This window comes from Colobus angolensis, unplaced genomic scaffold, assembly GCF_000951035.1.
Source record: "Colobus angolensis palliatus isolate OR3802 unplaced genomic scaffold, Cang.pa_1.0 Scaffold162, whole genome shotgun sequence".
Taxonomy (NCBI): domain Eukaryota; kingdom Metazoa; phylum Chordata; class Mammalia; order Primates; family Cercopithecidae; genus Colobus; species Colobus angolensis.
In genome coordinates, this window is record NW_012114733.1 from 5,797,168 (window position 1) to 5,819,967 (window position 22,800).

Genomic DNA, 22,800 nt, shown 5'->3' on the forward strand with positions numbered 1-22,800 from the left:
ACCTGGGAGGCTGAGGCATGCAAATCGCCTGAGCCTGGGAGGTCAAGGCTGCAGTGAGCCAGGATGGCTCCACTGTACTTCAGCCTGGGTGACAGAGTGAGACTCTGTCTCAAATAAAATAAATAAATAAAAAATAATAAAAATAAAATAAAAATTTAGAAATTTTATTTTTTAATGGATACATAATACCTATATATATTTATGGGGTACATGAGATATTTTGATATAGGCATACAGTATGTAATAATCACATCAAGGTAAATGGTGTATCTATCACCTAAAACATTTATCCTTTGAATTACAATCCAATTATATTCATTTAGTTATTTTAAAATTTACAATTAAATTATTATTGACTATAGTCACCCTGTTGTTCTGTCAAATACTAGATCTTATTCATTCTTTCTATTTTTTTTTTTGTACCCATTAACCATCTCCACTCCCCCTCAGCCCCCACGACCCTTCCCATCCTCTGGTAACCATCATTCTACTGTCTGTCTCTATGAGTTCAATTGTTTTAATTTTTAGCTCCCACAAATAAGTGAGAATATATGAAGTTTGTCTTTCTGTGCCTGGCTTATTTCACTTGATATAATGACCTTAACTTCCATCCGTGTTGTTGCAAGACAGGATCTCATTATTTTTTGTGGCTGAACAGTATTCCATTGTGTGTATGTAATATAATTTCTTTATCCATTCATATGTTGATGGACACTTAGGTTGATTCCAAATCTTGGCTATTATGAATAGTGCTGCAGTAAACATGGGGCCATCTTTCTTTTGCTGAGGCTGATGCTCAGATTGTATTCATGGTCCATCTTTGGTAAACATGAAGGGTCTCAGGGCATCCATGTGTACTACCTCAATTTTACTCTCTCCTTCAGTCCTAGTGTCCCCCTCACCCAATTTCTTTCTGTTTTGCTTTTACCTTATTGTATATAATGTTGTTTCCACTTAAAATCTTTTCTAGAACAAGATAGAGAAGGAATAAAGGTAGTTTGTGAAGCTTCTCCAAATACTTTGGGACACGGTAGAGTAAAACCTGTATGTGAAACAAAATGCTTATCCCAGATCTTATGTATGGTCCTAGAAAAGACCTTGAAAATGTGGGCTGTGTGTTACAGAATTCTGAATGAGACAGAAGGGCCAATAATCTCTGCAAATCTATCAAACCTCGCAGCATAATAACTCATATAATGGGAGATCAATGATTAATTTTAAGGAAGGCATTATCTGCTTTTTAGTTTCACCTTATTTATCCTCTTTTCTCTCCAATTTATTTGTGATGTGTTCATAGCAATTTTTCAGTGTTTCTTTCTCTTCTATTCTACCATTTTGATTCTGTTTTAACTTCCTAGGTCTTCCTTTCAGTGTTAACTTTTTAAACAAATAGTTTTATTGTTTTTTTCTTGAACTCCTGCCTCAAGAGATCCTCTGCTTCAGCCTCCCAAAGTGTTGGGATTACAGGCGTGAGCCACCACACTCAGTCTGTTTTTTTTTTTTTTTTATTAAAACAAAAGTATCACTTTATTTTGGAAAATCAGAAAACAAAGATAAATAAGTGAAAAGGACCCAAAATTTTAAAAACTTGTAATATTCTTGCCATTTAGAGATTAGCATTAATTTTTTTAGTATATTCTGTACACACATACACACTTTAAAAAAGATTGAGATCACACTGCATTGCATATTATTTTGTACCCTTCTTTTTTTTTACTTAACTTATCATAAACATTTTCTCATGTCCTCAAGTAGTCTTGTGCCAGACAATTTTTCATGGTTTCATAGTATTCCATTGTATGGAAGTACTGTAATCTGTTTGGCCATTCATTTTCCTTTTGTTGAGCACTTAACTGATATATCAGCCAGGGTCCAGTCAGGAAACCACACCAAACTTATGATTGTAACAGAAGGATTTAATTTAAAAAAATGGCTAAACAGGGGTTGAAAGACTGAAAGGTAAAAGGGGAACACTGAAATGAAGAGTAACTGCAGGAAGCAGCTTCCACCCCTAGGGCTGGGGAAACAAAGGGAAGATGTTGGGTCAGCAAGAACACAGAAGCTTAAAGAAGAGACTGAACAGAAATGGGACCCAGACCTCTGGAGAAGGGCTGCTTTCCTGGATGCTTCTTCAGGAATTCGAAGATGGGACTCTGATGAGCTGGGACTCAGATCTCTAAGGAGGGGCACTGCTCACTGCTGGTGCCACAGGAGCTTGGAAGAAGGTTCCTGTGGGTCTAGACTCAAATCTGAACAGGGGGCTCTGGCCAGCTGCTGTTGATATGTCTGGAGGGGTGCAGTGGGGCTAGTTCTGGCATAATAGGGGAAATGCTATAATCTGGAGCCACTTGCAGCTGTTAAGGCGAAGAATTGTTGCTGGAATGATGCTAATAGGAATAGAATACAAAACTGGAAGTAGCCAGTCACTGTATCTCCTCTAGCCTTGCACTTTCTCTAGCACCTTCTAGTGGCAGAGCCTACAGAGACCAGCTGGAAAAGCAAAAAGGGGGTTTGTAGAGTCCTTGGAACAGTATTGCATAGCTGAGGTGGATTTGCAACTGAGCGCAATTGCTTACTCACTAGTACAGTTGATTTCTAACTTTTAAATTACCATAAGCATTTTTGTAGCTATACATATAGCTGTAGTTATTTCCTTATAATACATTCCTGGAAGTGAAATTGCTAGACCCCTGTGTGTGTCAAATTCTCTATTATCTATCTATTGGAGGTGTCTGACACTTTCTAACTTTCCCGTTATAAATAAATCTCGCTGTTAATTAGTTGAACACATTATACTAGCAAGTTATAAATACTACTGATGTTAAACTGAACAGGAAAAAAATTAGAGAAATGTCCTTCCTTAAGTTTATGTTTTATAAATCTGAAGTGTTCTGTCTTCTACCTTAATTTTTTAAAGTTCAATTAAATACAGTTATATTCTGATTGAATTTTCTTTACTTTATTTATTTTTAAAAATATTCTTTTTTTTTGTTTATTTCAGGAAGAAAGACATAAGTCACGAAGGCCTTTATCTACATCACATGAACCAATATTTCCCTTAAATACTATAAAGATGAAACTAAAGGAGAATAACCTCAATAGACTGCCCAAAGGCATGCAAGCCCGGGCGCCCTCTCCATATTCTACCAGGCATTTCTTCCAGGACCAGCCAGTTCAGTTGAACCTTGGAAATAATTTCAAAATCTCTGGAGGAAGCAAGCCTCCATTTGTTGTTAGACATGTGAGCCTAAAATTATTTTTTAGAGTATTTTGCAATAGTGAGAATATGGATGAGGGTGGAATAAAGGAAGTTTCAGCTATAATAACAAATGAATAATATTAAATAAAAAGGTACTTCAAATTGAATAATAATTGTGATTAAATTATGTTAATTTCCTAGATCATTGTCAGGAAACTCTTAGAAAGGTGCCTTATACAGGGGACTTGCTCAGTAAATGTCAGCCATCCCTATTTTTAATTTTTGAAAATTATTAGCAGAGTATAATATCTACACATGATAACTTGCCATTATCTTGAAGAGTCAGTGAACTGACAGAGGCTGAAAACACATAACGAAGGTTGGCATGCACTCTGTATCAATCCAAAACTAAAGCTTCATCAGTTTTAAAGAAAACTACATGAGTTTTCTTAATGAGATTGGTGCTCAGTGGCCATATGTTGAAGAGCCAGAAAAGTTTGTTTGCAGGAAGAAGCAATGTTGTGCGATACTCAAAGCCCTTAATTAAAGTCATCTTAGATTATGTCCTCTAGCAATGGTGGGCAAATTTAATCACACTAGTTCTCTTAGTCTCTTTACAATTTTTTTTTTTTTTTTTTTTTTTTTGAGACAGAGTCTTGCACTGTTGCCTAGGCTGGAGTGCAGTGATACAATCTCGGCTTACTGCAACCTCCGCCTTCCACGTTCAAGTGATTCTACTGCCTCAGCCTGCTGAGTAGGTGGGATTACAGGTGCCCACCACCACACCCAGCTAATTTTTGTGCTTTTAGTAAAGACAGGGTTTTACCATGTTGGTCAGGCTGGTCTTGAACTCCTGACCTCAGGTGATCCACCCACATCAGCCTCCCACAATGCTGGGATTACAGGCATGAGCCACCGCACCCAGCCTACAACTTTTTTGCTACTATAAAAGTAATGGAAAACAGAAAAGTTCAATAAAAAAATTAATCCATTGGCTCACCAGCATAATAAAATCATTGTTTGATTTAATTTGACTCAATTTCTCTGCATTATGCTTGTATCCATAGGCTTTATTTTTTCCACAAAGTTGTAATTATACTGTATATACAGATTAGTTTTCCTATATATTCCAATTAACATTACATTAAAAAAATTTCCTGTGTTATTTTGTAGTCTACACAAACACCAGTTCATGTTCTAATTAATGACTTATTCTCCAGAATGTTAACTATTGATAGTATCATTAAGTTGATATTTTGATTTAAAGTCACCAGTGGTGATGTTTGTGTATTAGGCAGAGACTGTGAAGTGTAGTAAGTCTCAAAGTGAAGGTGCTGCTGAGATGACTGTATGTAGAATTGGTTTGTAGAACTGTTTGGCTAGAAACTGCAGAACAGCTATCTACAAAAAATACACAACAGCTGTTGTCTTGGTGGCCTGGGTAATGACATCTGGCAAAAATCTAACGACCAATCTTTAAACATGGGGCCATGAAAATATCAAATTGAGTTCATTTATTTCATTTTATTGAAAATATCTCTGATTTACTTCATTTGATATAAATTATTGTAAAATACAACTTTAGTCCATGCCATTATGAACTAAGTAATCTTAAAATCTTGGTAGATTTCTTAGGGGATTAAAACTTGCTTGATACTTATTTTGTTTAACAAATTCTTATATAGTTTTTCCTATGCACCAAAGTCTTTTATCAGTGATTTTACATATTTAATTTTTTTATTTAGTCAGATTTTCTGATGATATGTGATGTTTCCTTAAGTAGAAACATTAAAATTTAGAAAACCTGATGTTATAAAGACTGTAAATTCAAGTCAACATATTAAAGTAAAATGAAAAGTAACATTATAACCTGCCTTATTAAAATTTTAAAAAACAGAAATAAAATTCAGCAACTCGATATTGTAGATATTTGGAAGAGTCCCTAGTTCACGTGTTTTGAACTGTTTACAGATCATGTTACCCAATTTTTCCTTAGGAAAATATGGTCAGTCACCATAGATAAAATAATATAGTTGCTATTATTATTATTATTTATTATTATTTTTTTGAGATGGAGTTTCACTCTTGTTGCCCAGGCTGGAGTGCAATGTCGTGATCTCGGCGCATCGCAACCACCGCCTCCCGGGTTCAAGCGATTCTCCTGCCTCAGCCTCCCAAGTAGCTGGGTTTACAGGCATGTGCCACCACGCCCAGCTGATTTTTGTATTTTTAGTAGAGACGAGGTTTCTCCATGTTGGTCAGGGTGGTCTCGAACTCATGACCTCAGGTGATCCTCCCTCCTCGGCTTCCCAAAGTGGTAGGATTACAAGTGTGAGCCCCTGCACCTGGCCTAGCTATCATTATTCTTTTTTCAAAAATGTAGACACCCAGACCAGAGAGGAATGTGGAAAGTAGAAATGTCATCTTGTGGGAATCCTTTGCTGTCAGTGAGGACCCCACTTAGGCCACCACTACTCATACTGTTTAAGGAATGTGAAACATTGTCCTATTTTAAGAGATTGTGAAATAAAGCTTCACTTGCCCTCTTTGTGTGCTGTATCCTTACCAGTTGTTGGAATGTAATTTGTGTCTAAATTTAGTTCTTTATGCTAATGTTTAGCCTATCTCCTCATGTTCTAGCCTCAATGAAGGACAGAGAGTTTCTCCTTTTAGGTGTAACATGTAGCAAACTTGGAGACTGTGGTCTAGGTGGTTTTCCAGCCTTCTTTTTCCAACCTGTGTAATCAGTGATTGAGGGGGAGATAGGCATTACTGGTGAAGAGGGGAGGGTACTAGAAGCTATAGTGGATTCTAGTCTTATTTCTTTCCTTTACTTTCAGGTGGACAGTGCAAAGCCCTTTGGTGAGAATATTTCAGAGCATCATTTGAGGAGGTGTAGAAGAAAATCTAAGTTTTCAGACTTTCCGTTTCCAATGAGAAGAGGTACTTGAGTTTCTTGTTACTCCTGTACATTTCCCTATGGCAACAAATGTGTCCTGTGTATACTCTTTCATTCTGAGGAATCACAGGTTATGTTCAGAACTGTGGGCCTAATTCTCAAGTACTCTCCAGCTGTGGAATTTCCAGGGCAGCGTTCCCACAAAGCAGAGTCAGCTGAGAAGCTTCTGTCTGAGAGTTCCCCTCGTCATTGAAGGGGACCGTTCTGAGCAGCGTGCTGAGTGTGCTGTGGTTGCAGTTGTTCCCTGGCTGTTCCCTGGCTGGGCTGGGAAAGCAGAATGCAACTTGTCCTGCTGTGAACCCCTTGCAAAGTCATTGATGCCTAACAAATAAGGCTTTCCATTTTTCTGGATGGGAAAAAACAAGAGATTGATGGTAATCAGGAGATGTAACATTTGCTTTACAAGATTTCATGTCAGTGAGGTGGGAAGCCAACTCTATCTGAAGCAGTTAGATGAAAGCAGGGTGTTCTTAAACCTTTAGATTTCAGGCCCTTTTGCATTCTTAATATTATTGAGGAGCCCAAAGAGCTTTTCTTGATATGGATAGTATCAGTAGTTAGCATGTTAGAAATTAAAACTGATACATTTTTAAAATATAAGAATAGATTACGGCCAGGTGCAATGACTCACGCCTGTAATCCCAGCACTTTGGGAGGCTGAGGCAGGCAGATTACCTGAGGTTGGGAATTTGAGACTAGCCTGACCAACATGGAGAAACACCATCTCTACTAAAATTACAAAATTAGCCAGGCATGGTGGTGCATGCCTGTAATCCCAGCTACTTGGGAGGCTGAGGCAGGAGAATCGCTTGAACATGGGAGGCAGAGGTTGCAGTGAGCCGAGATTGTGCCATTGCACTCCAGCCTGGACAACAAGAGTGAAACTCCGTCTCAAAAAAAAAAAAAAAAAAGAATAGTACACATTCCATTAGCCATCATCATGATGATGATGTCATAACATCATTGTGGCTTTTGGAAAACTGCATTGTGCAGTGGTGAGAGAACGGGAATGAAAGAGGCAAAGCATGTCTTAGTATTATTATGAAAACAGTTTGACCTTGCAGATTTCCTGAAAGGTCTTGGGGACCCCTGGGGGAGATCCCTGGACCACACGTTGAGAGTCACTGGGTTAAGGAATTCCTTGTAGGCTTTTGACTGAAATCCATGAATCTTGTCGTTAGTGAAGGTCGTGTTGGTGAAGATCAGTCATTCCTGAAGTTAATCAAAATTCTTAGGCTGGAAAGGAATGGTGGTGGTCCATTCTCTTGCCTGCTGGTAGTACTGAACTTTCCATCTATTGCCATCCCTGACAGTAGAGTTCTTAATCTTAGGCTTAAAGGTTTACACTTTTAAGGGTCTACTTTTAAGTCTCTTATGGTAACTTAAGCCAGTGTTCTTAGACTGTGGTAGCTGTTTGACAGCAGCTGGCCAAGGACAGAGTACAGGGTTTGAAGCAGAATGTGCTTCATCACCTCTGACATTTAATTTAAGTTCTTTGAATTGAAAGTCACCCATGTAGCTTATAAAGCAGCATTGCCTTCCCTACTGCAGTGAAATCAGGCAACAGCAAATGTCCTTTCCTGGGGCGGACAAGTCGGGTTTAATGCAGGCTCTATTATGATGGGACCCACACATCACATTGGTCTTGGCCTTTGTCTTTTCTTAATCCTGGCAGGTGGAGAACTAAGGTTCCAGAGAGGTTACAATGTGTGTAAAGGTCACACACCAAGTTTTTGGCATACCTACATTTAGAGAAGACATTCAGACCTCTGGGCTCAGATCCTTGGAATCCTTGTAGCTTTCAAGCCAGAACTTTGCTTAGGTCACCTGTCAGCTCATTTATCCAGGCCTAAGGTAGAACACAGCAGTGCTTCTCAAACTTGGATGTGCATTTGAATCGCCTGGGGCTCTTGTTAAACTGCAGATTCTGATTCATTAGGGCTAGGGTGGAGCTTAGGATTCTCCTTTTCTAACAGGCTTCCAGGTGATATGAATGCTGCTGGTCCAGGGACTGCACTTTGAGAAGCAAGGGAATGAAGGCAGGCCCCCCTGTGAGAGGAAGGGCTCAAAACCAGTAGGTAGGAGTTTCTGAGGCCACAGGGTTATGAGGCCACAGGAGGAAGGAGGTTATGAGGCCACAGGTTATGAGGCCACACTGGAAGGAGGTTATGAGAAGCGGGCTATGAGAAGGAGGTTATGAGGCCACAGGGCAGGTTTGTGGCTATAGCTGAAAGGGCATTAGCATTGCTGACTCCCTGCCCAGCTGGGGGTGGGTGCAAAGAGAGCTCCTGGGACAAAGTGGCACATACATATCTATATGCCCATAGGGTATGAAAATGGCCTGGCTTTAAAAATATCTTTTTATATCTACCAGTGACATGGGGAGGGGGATCAGAAGTCCAGAAAAAGTCCCTTGTCATTGCCTGAGCCCCGGTCACACTGGGGGAAGCCATGGTGACCTTAGCATTGCCTTACAAATACTAATCTTAAAAACATTTTTTAAGCAACCTGGAAAAATCCAACCTATTCTTCACTTTCTTCACGTGTCTTTATTACCTCATTTCCTAGTCATCCTTGCCATACTTCGGCATTAGGTCTACTTACCTATCATGATCATTTACGGTCATGATAGTGATTTCCATTTTTGCTATGTTCTGTATTTCTCCAAGTTTTTACATATTTGTTGTCTCAATTTAACATTTGTGTCTACCTTGGACAAATATATTCAAGAGCTCCTGCATAAATAGGATTCCATGAAAACCAAAGAAAATGTCAGAGGAGACAGAGTTTACAAATTTTATATTAGACACATAGTACTTTTTTTTAGGTTCTGGGCACCTACTCAAATACGAGTTTTTCAGGCTGCTTAAGGGTTATTGAACTTACTCATTCACTTTAGATTTGCTTTACCCTTCCCTCTTCCATATGTGCTGTCATTGAAGACAAAACATCCAGAGGCTCACACCTGTAATCCCAGCACTTTGGGAGGCTGAGGTGGGTCCCTGAGGTCAGGAGTTCGAGACCAGCCTGGCCAACATAGCAAAACCCCATCTCTACTAAAAATACAAAATTTTAGCCGGGCGTAGTGGTGGGCATCTGTAATCCCAGCTAGTCTGGAGGCTGAGGCAGGAGAATCACTTGAACCCAGGAGGCGGAAGTTGCAGTGAGCTGAGATGGTGCCATTGCACTCCATCCTTGGCGACAGTGTGAGACTCCATCTCAAAAAAAAAAAAAACCCAAAAAACAAACAAAAAAACCCAGAAAACCTCATTGTTATCCTCAAAAAGACAAAAACAAAACAAAACAAAAAACCCCACGACCCAGAGAATTGAAGTGGCTTAAGGGAGACTTAAAAGTGGTAGTGTAACTTACAAGGGAGCATTTAAGTTTTTAAATAATTCATTCATTGTCTAAAATTTTTGTACTGCTGTAGAATAAATATAATGGCAGTTTTAAAGCTAAATGGTAATAATGAGTCATTGAAACACCTGTTCCTCTTTCTTCTAGCTTCTTCTCTTGACAGCCTTGCAGCTAACGTAAAGGTAATTTTAGAAATCGAATTTGTAAAATGATTTACTTCCAGCTATCTTATGTCAATTATTGTGCTTTTTCCAATCAGTGGTGGATATTTCTAGTTAGTCTGCTTAGGTGGAATTGCTGTAGTTTAGTGTTTGTGTGAAGATGTGCCCAGACTCCACGTTATACTTTGCTTTGGGGTTAGTTGGTTTGTGCCCCTCATATAAGTAGGATGAATCACCAAGGAGGGTGTATGTAGACCCAATACCTACTTTATTGGTAGTGATTTTTATTGCTTTTTCTCCAAGCAAATAATTTTATAAATAGAGGTGGTAAATCATTTGTTCTTGAAGTTTGATTGGTTTGTCAAAGTGAAGGCTCAAACTTCTGTGTAAGAACATGAGAATAGATTTATACAGAGAAAATGGAATATACTATGCTTCTTATGCCATAGCGCTTAAATATTTTGTTAAAGTTATATTTTGCCCAGACCAATAATCCCTAGTCCTCAGAAATCAAAGTTTACAGCGTGAGTTTATTTTGGTTTGTTAATATATCCCAAACATACAGACTTCTGGTTATTTTCATCAGTCTTAATTCCTGAGCATTTTGTCACTGGTCTTCTCTTCTCCAGATCCTCTTCTATTTGCAGGAGATCCCTGGCGCAAATATTCTGTCATCTTAGCCCTAGTTGTCTTCCTTGTTCAACCCCACCCCCAGCTCTAAATTAAGCAAACAGAAGCAAAATTACAATTAAATAATGCGCATTGTCACTCAGGTTATCAGAGAGCCAGATGAACGGATTGTTTTAAGGAGTGACTCATCATCACGTTTAGATTCAAGTCAGTTTGGAAAGTCCTCATCCAGTAAACAAGAGGATGCTGATTTCCACCGGAAAGCTTCATTTGTCACCTCCCAGCATTCCAGCTCTCCTGGACCCTTGGATCAGCCCCTTCTCAGAGAAAGGTCAGTGGCAAGCACCCATCTGTTTGCCTGAAGAGTGCATTGTGGCCTGGTGGGGGTAAAGCTGGGTCATTTCATCAGCTTCCTTTCTTAGGAATATTCAGCTGGTGACACCTTGATATGAAAAAATGATTATTTCTTTTAAAATCTACCCAAAAGTCAGAGGCATATCTCAGAATATTTGCTGTGAATGGGATAGACAACTAACTTTGACATAGGTACTATTTATCTACCCATTTTTATTTGTCATACATTTAAAAACTAAACCTTTTTATTTTACCAGTATAGAAATATTCACTACAGAAAGTTTGAAAATTACAGGAAAAAAAGTGGGAAAAAATTACCCATAGTCCTACCACCCAAAGACAAATGTTAACATATGGGCATATATTCTTTCTCTAGACATGGTTTCTTTGTTTACATTATTTTCACAAATAATAAAATTATATTTGCATATGTCTGGAGAGCAGGCCAGAGAGTAAGAACAGAAACCTTTATTTGCCAAATGGCACTCTCTAGTAGGGTAAGTAACCATTGGTTTGCTTGGGTCTGCCTGATTTTAGCCCTGAAAGTCCTGCATTCTGGGAAACCCTTGAGTCTTGGCAAACCAGGACAGTTGGTTACTTTAACTTCAGGGAAGTGGCACTGACAATAATATTTATAAGATTCTTGTTTTGAATGAAGGATATGCCAATCTGCTTTTCTCTGCATTATTAGTGATGAGAATAAGAAGCAAACTGTGCATACCAGAATAACACAGTTGCTCACAAGGGACTCAGAGTATTTATATCCCAGAACCACAATGGCCCTGAAATTTTTACAGGAATTATATTAACTTTGAGGTAGACTAAGAAAATGGCTATCTATTCTTAGCGTTTTTCAGAAATGACAAAATAACTCTATATTCAAATGTTAAATCATGGATTTAAGGAAGCCAGATCACATATTTTAATAAAATCCATTAATATATGGTAAACCTTTGATTAGTTATTTTATTAGAGGAAAATAATACAACATAGATTAAAAAAAAAACTGGCTCTGGGCTGGGCACGATGGCTCATGCCTGTAATCCCAGCACTTTGGGAGGCCAAGGTGGGTGGATCACCTGAGGTCAGGAGTTTGAGACCAGCCTAACCAACATGGAGAAACCCTGTCTCTACTAAAAATACAAAATTAGCTGGGCGTGGTGGCATATGCCTGTAATCTCAGCTACTCGGGAGGGTAAGGCAGGAGAATTGCTTGAACTCGGGAGGTGGAGGTTGTGGTGAGCCGAGATCGTGCCATTGCACTCCAGCCTGGGCAACAAGAACAAAATTCCGTTTAAAACAAACAAACAAACAAAAAAACTGGCTCTGGCACACAGAGACAGGTGGTCAGAGACACACTTACACCTCTCTATGCCTGGCCTCTGTCCCCTCCTGTCTTATGCTTTTGCCACCAGCCTGGAATTCAGCAGACTGGCAAAGCACAGGAGGTTATCTTGGATTTAAAGACTTGTAAAGTATTGATTTTAAATGAAGAGTGGAAAGAACTTTCAATTGGCAGTGGTCAGGAGACATGGGCTCTAGCGCTCATGTGTCTGTAAGTGCTGGGTGATTTCACACAGCTACTTGACCTAATTTTTTTAATTAATTAATTTATTTTTTTGAGATCGGGTCTTGCTTTGTCACCCAGGCAGAGTGCAGTGGCACAATCACAGCTCACTGCAGCCTTGACTTCCCCAACCCAAGCAATCCTCCTGCCTCAGCCTCCTGAGTAGCTGGGACTACAGGTGCACACCACCATGCCTGGCTAATTTTCGTATTTTTATTTTTGTAGAGATGGGGTCTCACTGTGTTGCCCAGGCTCTTCTCAAACTCCTGGGCTCAAGCAATTGTCTTGGCCTCCCAAAGTGCTGGTACTGGCATGAGCCACCGTGCTTGGCTTCAACCTTTTAAACTTCAGTTTCCTCATCTTTAAAATGGATGTGATGATCAAAGATCCATCTGCATACAGCCACAAAGTGCTTCTCAGCTGCCAGAACTGGGGAAAACCCGTGGTTTTTTTTGTCCCTGTGCCTTCTATCTATAACACCTCCCAAACTCCTTAAAATCAGTACTGCAAGCTTTTCTGAGAGACTGTATTGAGCATGCTGTTATTGGGTAACTGTTGTGGACAATGGACACCATCATGACACATCTCTGCTTTCCACTGGCTCACATACTAGACAGGAAGGCAGACATACCCCATGTCACTGAATATGAGATAGACTGTGGTAGGCACTTAACAGAAGTACAATCCAAATGCAGGGGGAAAGACAGAGTGGAAGGAAATCAATTCCATCAGGAGAGAGATCTGAGAAGGCCTCTTTTCTCTTTAAATACATGTTAGATGGTTTATGCATTCATTCAGCCAGCCTTTCCTGAGCGTCTTTATGCAGCAGGCCAGCAATTCTCAACTCTGGCCAACAGAAGAATTGCCTCATGTTTACTAAGTCAAAATCAACTGGGATTGGAATTGAGTGTGTGGGCGGGGAGCGCATGAAATCTGTGGTTAAGAGGAAAGCAGGATTGATACTCAATCTGCTAGGCCTGGAATGGGAACACTGACATTTAAGACATTTCTCCTGATCTCTGAAAACTTGCAACCTAGTAGAGAATATAAAATAATAATAATAATAATAAAGAAGTATGCGAAGAGCTTTCTACAAAGCAGAACTTTGTGGATAGTGTGGAAAAAAGTTACTGGAGTATAAAGAAAAAGGGTGGAACTTCTGGAGTGTTTTAATGGAGGAGGTGATGCTTTCATGTGGCCATGAGGGGAGAAGATTGGATTATGATGGGGTTCATGGAGGTGAGTGATGGGAGGTGGGAGGCGGGGGTACTGTCAGCTTCCAGCAGTTAGGTGAGTTTGGAGAAAGTTGGTGCCAGGACTCAAAGGTTTGAGGGGTACCTTTGTTGGCTAACCTAAGGAGTTTGGGCTTTGCTTGAAAGGAGTGAGGAGCTCTGTGATATTAGTCACGGGAGTTGGCACAAGTGACTTTAGAAAGATGAGTCTTAGCTGCAGACCAGAGTTTTACTGGCCATCTCTGATGAGGCAGCAAATTCTCTGTGCCCAAAGTCTCTCTAAACTGGTAACTTGGGACCTAGTTGGACTATGAGTTTGTAAATAAGGCCATGATTATCAGCGACAAAGAATAACACAGCCACAGAAAGGCCATCCAGTTTGCTCATAGCTGTCCTGGTTTTAGTACCAAAAGTTTGCATTCTGGGAAACCCCTGAGTCCCAGGTAAACCAAGACAGCTGGTCACCTTAACACTAGAGAGGTGGCTCTGAAGATAATATTTTAAAAACTGTTCTTTTGAACGAGGGATGTGCCCTTCATATCCTTGCAAAACACATTGCCCGTTGGCTTTAGAGTGATCACCAGGGCAGATTCCTGGGACCCTGGGGGTTGCCAGCACTGTGTCTCCACTCACTCAGTGTTCTTTTCACACCAGCGTTATCAGGACCACTCTTTCTCTGTGCCCAGTTCACAAGGGTGCATGAGAATACCTGTTGTGTTTCTGCTAACTTAATACTGAAGTCAGTAAGGATCAATGTCTTAGGGATGAGTTGGGAGACAAATTTTGGAGTGAGAGTCAGCCCAAGGTTTTGATGGACAAAGTAGAAAACACTTTATTAGAGTGAACAATGGGAGTACTAAAGGAGGGAGAAACACTACCAAGCCTGTTCCCTGTATCCACCATCTGAATAGTGTCATGCCCCTTCAGTACACCTTCTCTCTGCACATTACTAAAGGAGAAGGTAGATCCCGTGGAGAAGGCTGTAGTAAAGGCACCACGTTGCTCCCATCTGTTGACTCATCATTCGCCGAGATCTTCAAATGTAAAAAAATAAATTGCGTGTAACAATAATGGTAACAAATATAGGAGTCGCTTTGGTACTGGTTACTCTAGATCTATGAAAAAGCATTTACAGTATCCAGCTGGTGGCTGTTTTTAAATGCTAGCTTCATTTATAGCTTCAACGTATTTCTATTCCTTCCTCTTGAACATTCTTAGAGAAGGGCCAGGTGTGGTGACTTACGCCTGTAATCCCTGCACTTTGGGAAGCGAGGTGGGTGGATCACTTGAGATCAGGAATTCAAGACCAGCCTGGCCAACATGGCGAAACCCTGTCTCTACGAAAAATACAAAATTTCACTGGGCATGGTGGCACATGCCTGTAGTCTCAGCTACTTGGGAGGCTGAGGCAGGAGAATTGCTTGAATCTGGGAGGCAGAGGTTGAAGTGAGCTAAGGTAGTGCCACTGTAGTCCAGCCTGGGTGACAGAATGAGACTCTGGGTCAAAAAAAAAAAATTCTTAGAGAAGCATAGAAATAATGTTTGTAGTGACATGGGCAGTGCTTTAGGTGGTGCTTCCATTTGCTATGAGTTGTTTTCTTGGGTTGGCAATGGATTTGTGTAGATCCTTTCATACTCTTGGTCTTGTCTCCCTGGAAAAACCAGTGGGACATGCTTGTCACAGAGAGAGCTGGAGTGGAGGCCCGGATGTGGGCTGGAACCAGCCAAGCAGAGGGGCAACTGCACAGGGTGGTCATTCATATGGTAGCCATAGTAACAACTGGATTTCCAGATGTTCCTGTCATTTCCAGTGTTTACCACACATTAATTAAAGAGAACCATTTTTTGTTTGTTTGTTTTCTTTTTTTTTTGAGATAGAGTCTTGCTGTGTTGCCTAGGCTGGAGCACAGTGGTGCCATCTCGGCTCACTGCAACCTCTGCCTCCCGGGTTTAAGCAATTCTCATGCCTCAGCCTCCCAGTATCTGGGACTACATATGTACCACCACCACACCTGGCTAATTTTTTATATTTTTAGTAGAGATGGGGTTTCACCATGTTAGCCAGGCTGGTCTGGAGCTCTTGGCCTCAAGTGATCCACCCACCTCAGCCTTCCAAAGTGCTGGGATTATAGATGAGAGCCACTGCGCCTCGCCCCAAGTGGCTATAATTCTTTGGGTATTTTTAGAAAACTGTATCTGTGCCTTTCATTATCAAATTGCTATGTACACTTTTAGCTTAGTTATATACCTCAGACTTTAGGATTTGGTAACCATCCGCCTCCTGGATATGAATGGATGTATGAATGAATGAATGAATGAATGAGAGAATGAATTCAATCACTCAATAAATATTTATTAACTACTTACTGTGCTATTCAGTTCCTACTCTGCCTTGGGATGAGCTATTAAGCAAAGAGTCTCAGTCTCAATTTCACTCTAGGAGTAAAGACTGCCATTAACCAACTAATGACAAAATGTCCACTGGTGCAAATGGTATTAATGAGGTATAGATAAATGAAACTGCAAGTTGGTATAACAGAGAAGCTGACCTCCTCTGCAGGAGAGGGCTCAGAAAGGACTTTGCTGAGAACTCAACAATTGAACTGAGCTCTGAAGGGTGGATAGGAGTTAACAAGAGTAGTGAGCAGGGTTGGGAGGTAGAAGAGGGAACAGTGTTGCCAAATGCCTATGGAAGGTAGAAAATGCTCTATGTTTGGGGAACTGAAAGAGACTATCAAACCTATGGTTTGGAGTCTGAGTGGCCTAAAGTAAATGAGATATAAGATAAAGTCCTGGTGGTAGGAAACAACCAGGATTGGAGGCTGGGTGTAGTGGCTCACACCTGTAATCTAGCACTTTGGGAGGCTGAGGCAGGAGGATCACTTGAGTACAGGAGTTTGAGACCAGCCTGGACAGCACAGGGAGACCATGTCTCTACAAAATATTTAAAAGTTAGCTCCGCATGGTGGTGCCTACCTGTAATACCAGCTATTTGGGAGATTGAGGTGGGAGGATCCCTTGAACCCAGGAGTTCGAGAACAGCCTGGGTAGCAAGACTCTATCTGTTAAAGAAAAAAAAATAGCCAGGCATGACAACATGTACCTAGTTGATCTTCTCTACCTGGGAGGCTGAAGTTGAAGGATTACTTGAGTCCAAGAATTCAAGGCTGCAGTGAGCTGTGATCCTGCCACTGTACGTTAGCCTGGGTGATAATCTCTCCCTAAAACAACAACTACTGGGATTAAATTTTATATTAAAATTTTTTGGATTTAAATTTCATATTAAAAGTTTTTGGATTAAAATTTTAAATGTAAAAGTAGGGTTTGTTCATGAGAGAAATATCTGAAAAACAGGAAAGTACAAAGAGGGAAAGAATCACTCATAGCCACACATAGAAACACAAAAAATTCTTTTTTTTTTTTTTGAGACAGAGTCTCGCTCTGTCCTCCAGGCTGGAGTACAGTGGCACGATCTCGGCTCACTGCAAGTTCCTCCTCCTGGGTTCATGCCATTCTCCTGCCTCAGCCTCCTGAGGAGCTGGGACTACAGGTGCCCGCCACCATGCCCAGCTAATTTTTTGTATTTTTAGTAGAGACGGGGTTTCACCATGTTAGCCGGGATGGTCTCCTGGCCTTGTGATCCGCCTGCCTCGGCCTGCCAAAGTGCTGGGATTACAGGCGTGAGCCACCACACCTGGCCAAAAATTCTTAACATCTGAGCAGTTTTTATTCCCCAGTGCTTTTCCTATGGGTAGGTTTAAGAAAGACATTGAAATCACACTATGTTTACCATTTTTCATGCTGCTGTTTTTTATTATGATTAAGTTTTAAATATCAGTCCATATTGTCATGTGCTTTATTTAAGTGTCCTTTTTAGTAGCTGCTTAATATTCCACCCTGTTCCATCTGTTGAGCAGGTTCCATCCTGGTTCTCAGTCCACATGGAAGAATATCCATGAGAGGGTATGCAGTCTTCTGACATCCCACAGAGCACAGCAGCACCAAAATAAGGTTGGACTTTCTTATAAAACTAAATCTTTGCTCACTAAATAATATGGGAACAGGGACCTATAGTCTAGTCAGGGAGACAGACATTAATCAAATCACCACAGAAATAAGTGGAAAATTGTGAGGCTTACCAAGGAGATTACCTGTTGTCCTGAGAGTGAATGGTAGCGGGTATTTGACATGGCTGAGAGTCAGGGCTGGCTTCCTGAGGATGAGACAGTAGGACCTGGATGCAACGGAGGAGTAGCAGCTAATTTGGTGCACGGCACTCATCAAGCGGAGATCCTTTCAAAGGACTAAGAGAAAGCGGGCTTACAGGCCCACAGAGCCTTCCTTTCCCCTGCACACATGAATCCCAATCCAGTGAAGAATACAGTTGTGTGTGTGAGCTATGTAAGGCCACAACATGGAAGAAAGTTGTTCTAAAATTTAATAAGGTGGTTTTGGCTGTATGACTTTTACAGGGGTATGGGGAGTGCTTCTGATCCATTGGTAGGTATTCCCAGTACTTTGTCACTGCTTCAGACACACAGCTAAGTGGCCGTTTACCAGCTGGAAAGAATTCAAATAAAGGAAAACAGTGCCCCCAGTGGCTGAATTTAATGATGCCATGTATTTGAATTAGTCATCTTGACATTAAATACTGGCATATGCTAGATTTGCAGGATGATGCTTAAAAATAAATGTTTACCCTAACCATGAGGGTAGTGAATTACTTTACTTCTTTTCTGCAAAGTCATAGGCTTTGCTTTAATTCCCAACCTTTTCGGGCAAGGACTCTCTTTAAAATGTAAACAAAGGCCTGGTTTGGGGCTTAAATCTATAATCCTAGTACTTTGGGAGGCTGAGGAGAGAGAATCCCTTGAGGCCAGGAGGTTCAAGATCAGCCTGGCAACATAATGAGACCTCGTCTCTACAAAAAAAGAAAGATTCTACATACACACATATATAGTGAACCCCATATGAACAGCATAAATGGGATGCACAGACCTCTTACATGCAAAACTGCACCTCTGGGTATCATCCATCTCTATTATGTTATGGGCAACATAATTGCTGAATTTGTTTTTATTGTAGGAAGAGTCTACCTATGAAGTAAATTATATCATTGAAAGACCAAGCTACCCTCTGAAGAAATACCCACTGCATGAACAGAGATATTTTTAAGCTGCTGTCTTGTATAAGTAAGCAGCTTAAATACTTCTCCTTATCTTGGTTTGCTAAAAGAATTTCAGTTTTCTCCTATCAATATGAAGTAGCTAGAAAGTATGGAGGACAGGAGACTTGGAGGAGACCCGAGAACCACGTTCTTCCCTTGCTGTGTATAATGGAGCTCTGATAATGGCAACGCATGTGTCTTCCAGTTCTCTTGTCTTTTGTAATCATCTCCCCCGCCCCCACCATCACCCTTTGTCTAACGGACCTTCCAGCCTTCTTTCAGCTCCTTGAACATGAGCTCTTTCCTGCCATGGGGTCTTTGCACATGTTGTTTTCTCCATCTGGAATTTGTCTTCCTGACCCTGCCTGTGTAACTTCTATTTGTTCTTTCAGACTCGTGATTTTCTGCAACACGACACTCCCTCTCTCTGTGATGCATACCGTTTAGCACACTTCATTTTTCCTTCATAAATTATGACACAATTTATTATATTTTTATCTGGGCTGATTGTTTAAAATCTGTCTCTTCTACTGGAATGAAACCTTTATGAGATCAGAGAATCTGTCTCTGTTGCTCACTGCTTTATAACCAGTATTTAGTGCCATACAATGGAATCACATTTAACTTTTCAAACACATGTACTAGGTGTGTGCACTGAACAAGAACCTGCCTTCCCATTTCCACCCTGCTGCTGTTCCTATATCACCTGACCCTCCACAATGATTGCTACTCAGTAAAGAGAGTTTTGTTTTGTTTTGTTTTGAGATGGAGTCTTACCCTGTCGCCCAGGCTAGAGTGCAATGGCGCGATCTTGGTTCACTGCAACCTCCCCCTCCCGGGTTCAAGTGATTCTCCTGCCTCAGCCCCCTGAGTAGCTGGGATTACAGGCACGCACAACCACGCCCAGCTAATTTTTGTATTTTTAGTAGAGACAGCGTTTCACCATGTTGGTCAGGCTGATCTTGAACTCCTGACCTGGTGATCTGCCCACCTTGGCCTCCCAAAGTACTGGGATTACAGGCGTGAGCCATTGCACCTGGCTGCAGTAAAGGGTTTTTATAAATGCATGTTGAATATGCATTTATTATAAATGCATGTTGAATATGCATTTATTATGAATGCATGTAACAAGGAAACTCTGCAATTCAGATCTGTGGCAAATAGCCACATTGTGGAACATCATAGTCTCTCATATATTCTTTTCTTTTCTTTTCCATTCAAGCTCAGAATAATAATCGCTCTTCCTTATGGCATGCGGCCTGAGTGCTGAGACTAGTACACATACTTCACATGTATTAAACAAGTTCGTATCTAATTCTCAGGACAACCTGATGAGATAGGTACTATCATTAGTTCCATCTTACAGCTAGGGAAACTGAGGCATAGGTTAGGTCCGTTGCTCAAGGTGACATGGCTAGTGAATGGTGGAGCTTTATTCTCTTAACCACTACGTTCTATTGCATTTTCAAAGCTGAGTTGGAAATCCATGCAGAGAAAGAGCAGATGTGTGAAGGAGGGCCCTTTGGAACCCAAGCAGAATTTGTGGGCATTGCCTTCAGAAGGCTCCCACTAGGATCCTATAGCTTTGTAATGTATAGTCCTCATGTCAGCAGGATCAGAATAATTATGCATCTTTCTAAACAATAGAGGAGTGTGGGATAACCTGCTAAGTTTTCACTGTAGTCAGGCTCCTGAAAGTCTGGTTTGAGGGTCACGCGTGCTTTACAGAACAAGTTGGTTTGCCCTAGGGGTGGCCAGGGCTCCCTACCTTTAGCACAGGGGAATGTGCAGGACAGCTCAGTAATTGCCCATTCTGCAGGCTTCTACCTTAGAACGTTCTGCTTGCTAGATTAAAGGACGGATTCTGGGCTATTTATTCTCTGGTTACCAAAGTAATTGCTGTCTAGGCAATTATTTAGGTGGTTATACAGAACATAGCCCACATGATCATCAAATGCCAAATTACGCTGAATTTCAACATGGGTAATATCAAGTTACATAGAGCCTTGAACCAGCTGATATGTGGACACTGATGTCGGGGGATAGAGAGAAAGTAAGAAAAGAAAAAAACACGTCAATTCTGTCTTGGAAAATAGGTTTCCTACATAACAGGAATTCCCACCCAGTGGTTTGACATAAGTTTAGAATACCTTCTTTGGAAGTCTCCATACCATCCTCCCTGATACCACTTCTTGAGTCATGGATTCCTGGAGAGGCTGGGATCCTGGAGGGTCATTTTAGTGAAGGTTTATTGATTGTAAAAAACCCAAGTGACTCTGGCTAGTCGTAAGCAAACAGGGCATTTATCTGAAAGATGCTGAGCATCCATCTCAATGAGTCCAGGAAAGATCCAAACAGGCAAGATCAAATAGCTAGAACAGGACAGCCAGAGCCACTCCTGTGGGTTGGGAGGACAGACCCCAGGCAGGAGGCATCCCCCACACACAACCAAGTGGCTCCCACGGTGTGTCCCAGTTCTAGCTTTTCTTGAGGACTCTCTTCTAATGGCAGCACATATTCCTGTCTCTCCCCTTCTCCATATCTGTTTCACTGCTAGGTCCTGGCTCCCCAGTGATCTCGAGATCCCAGGGAGATGAAAAAATGGATTCTTACCACAAAAAGGTCAGGGATTCTTTAGCCAAAAACAATGAGTCAAATTATCTAACCAGGTAGAGGGAGGGAATGAGTGAAAGAAATGGGTTGAAGGGGTTGGAATACATCTACTTCTGGATCTTTTGGGACTTGGTGGTTTTGGTATAAACAGAGTATCCCTTGTATATTTAAAATTGGTGAATTTTACCACACAAAAAACAAACATCCAAAAAACCAAACAAAACCTCCCACAAAGAAACCCATCAGATTATCCCTAGTTCTCTTGGAAGGCATGATTGCCATGACATCATGGCCCCCAGTGTGCAATGCCAAATTACAGAGTGAGACTGCATCACAAAGAAAGGAAAGAAAGGAAGGAAAGGAAAGGAGGAAGGAAGGAAAGAAAGAGAAAGAAAAGAAAAAGAAAGAAAGAAAAAAGAAAAAGAGAAAGAAAAAGAAAGAAAGAAAGAAAGAAAGGAAAGAAAGAGAAAAGAAGAGAGAAAGAAGGAAAGGAGGGAGGCAAGGAAGGAAGGAAGGAAATTGTTCGGTAGAATATAGTTGATTGGAACATGTTTAACAGGTCAACTGAATAACACTTATTTTGGCACATTTACTATGTAGCAAGGACTGTGCTAACTCACCACAGTAATAGTAAGAGGTAGATACTCTGTCATCATCCTGATATTTTACAAAGATGTCAAGTAAATTGCCCAAGGTCACACAGATGCTCACTATGCTCATTGGGTTATTCTGTTGTGGGAATCCAGGGAAAAGGCTCAGAGACTAACTGATCCCAAGGCATAGCTACATGCCAAGATTGAGGTAGTATGAAATTATCTTTTTCTCCTTACTTTTATTGATTGATTGTGTTTTTCTCAATACCACATGTAGAATGTATTGCTTCAAATTTTGCAGGGGAAATTAATGAAAGCTGAAGGAGGATCATAAAGAGCTCACTCACTGAGACAATTGAAGCATCCTTAAAGAAATGAATAATTTTTGTTGTCTATGTTGAGTCACTGATGTCTAATCCCCTTTAAACCAAATGCTGTGCTCAGTCTTTTGTGCCCAGGTAAGAGTTGTTGATTAAAATGTTTGCTGTTTGGGGGCTCACATTTTCTTGTCAAGCTGAAAAATTTGTGTTTTTGCATGTTTATTTTGAACATGAAAGAGAAAGCACTGTAGTTGGGTGGCAGATGTTTATCCATTTGGAAAGCACTTCTTAGAATTCTAACAAAAATGTCAAGATGCCTTTTAAGGTATTCTTCATTTTTGACAGTGGATGTGTTCTTGAAAACTTCTTTCTTTCTCTCTTCTTCCTTCTGATCCCTTTCTCTCTCTCTCTTTCTCTCTCTCTCTCTCTCATTAATTATATATGAGCTAGAGGAAGTTGCTATTCACAGGAATAACCTGATAAATCCTCCAGAAAAGACTGTCAACCTGACTTTCTCTTTTTGGTATATCCTTTTTTGTTATTGTTTATATCTTAGTGTTAGGCTTGATTTACATGAAGTCCACTAAGAACCTTGGAAAAGAGAGCATTACATCTGGATAATTCAAATCTTGTTTTTTTTTTTTT

The 22,800-nt window shown here is 40.7% G+C and overlaps 1 protein-coding gene across 1 annotated transcript in view; it reads left to right on the forward strand.

Moving 5' to 3' along the window:
• The window catches only part of SPATA6L (spermatogenesis associated 6-like), a 59,628-nt gene extending 37,292 nt beyond the window's left edge, over positions 1-22,336 (forward strand). Inside the window, exons 5-12 of the mRNA XM_011937345.1 lie at positions 3,002-3,241; positions 6,040-6,142; positions 9,666-9,700; positions 10,453-10,640; positions 17,380-17,473; positions 18,548-18,648; positions 20,133-20,134; positions 22,137-22,336. Coding sequence (XP_011792735.1) covers positions 3,002-3,241; positions 6,040-6,142; positions 9,666-9,700; positions 10,453-10,640; positions 17,380-17,473; positions 18,548-18,637 — 750 coding nt within the window. The 3' untranslated portion in view covers positions 18,638-18,648; positions 20,133-20,134; positions 22,137-22,336. The remainder of the gene's footprint in view (positions 1-3,001; positions 3,242-6,039; positions 6,143-9,665; positions 9,701-10,452; positions 10,641-17,379; positions 17,474-18,547; positions 18,649-20,132; positions 20,135-22,136) is intronic.
• The last annotated feature ends 464 nt before the right edge of the window (positions 22,337-22,800 follow it).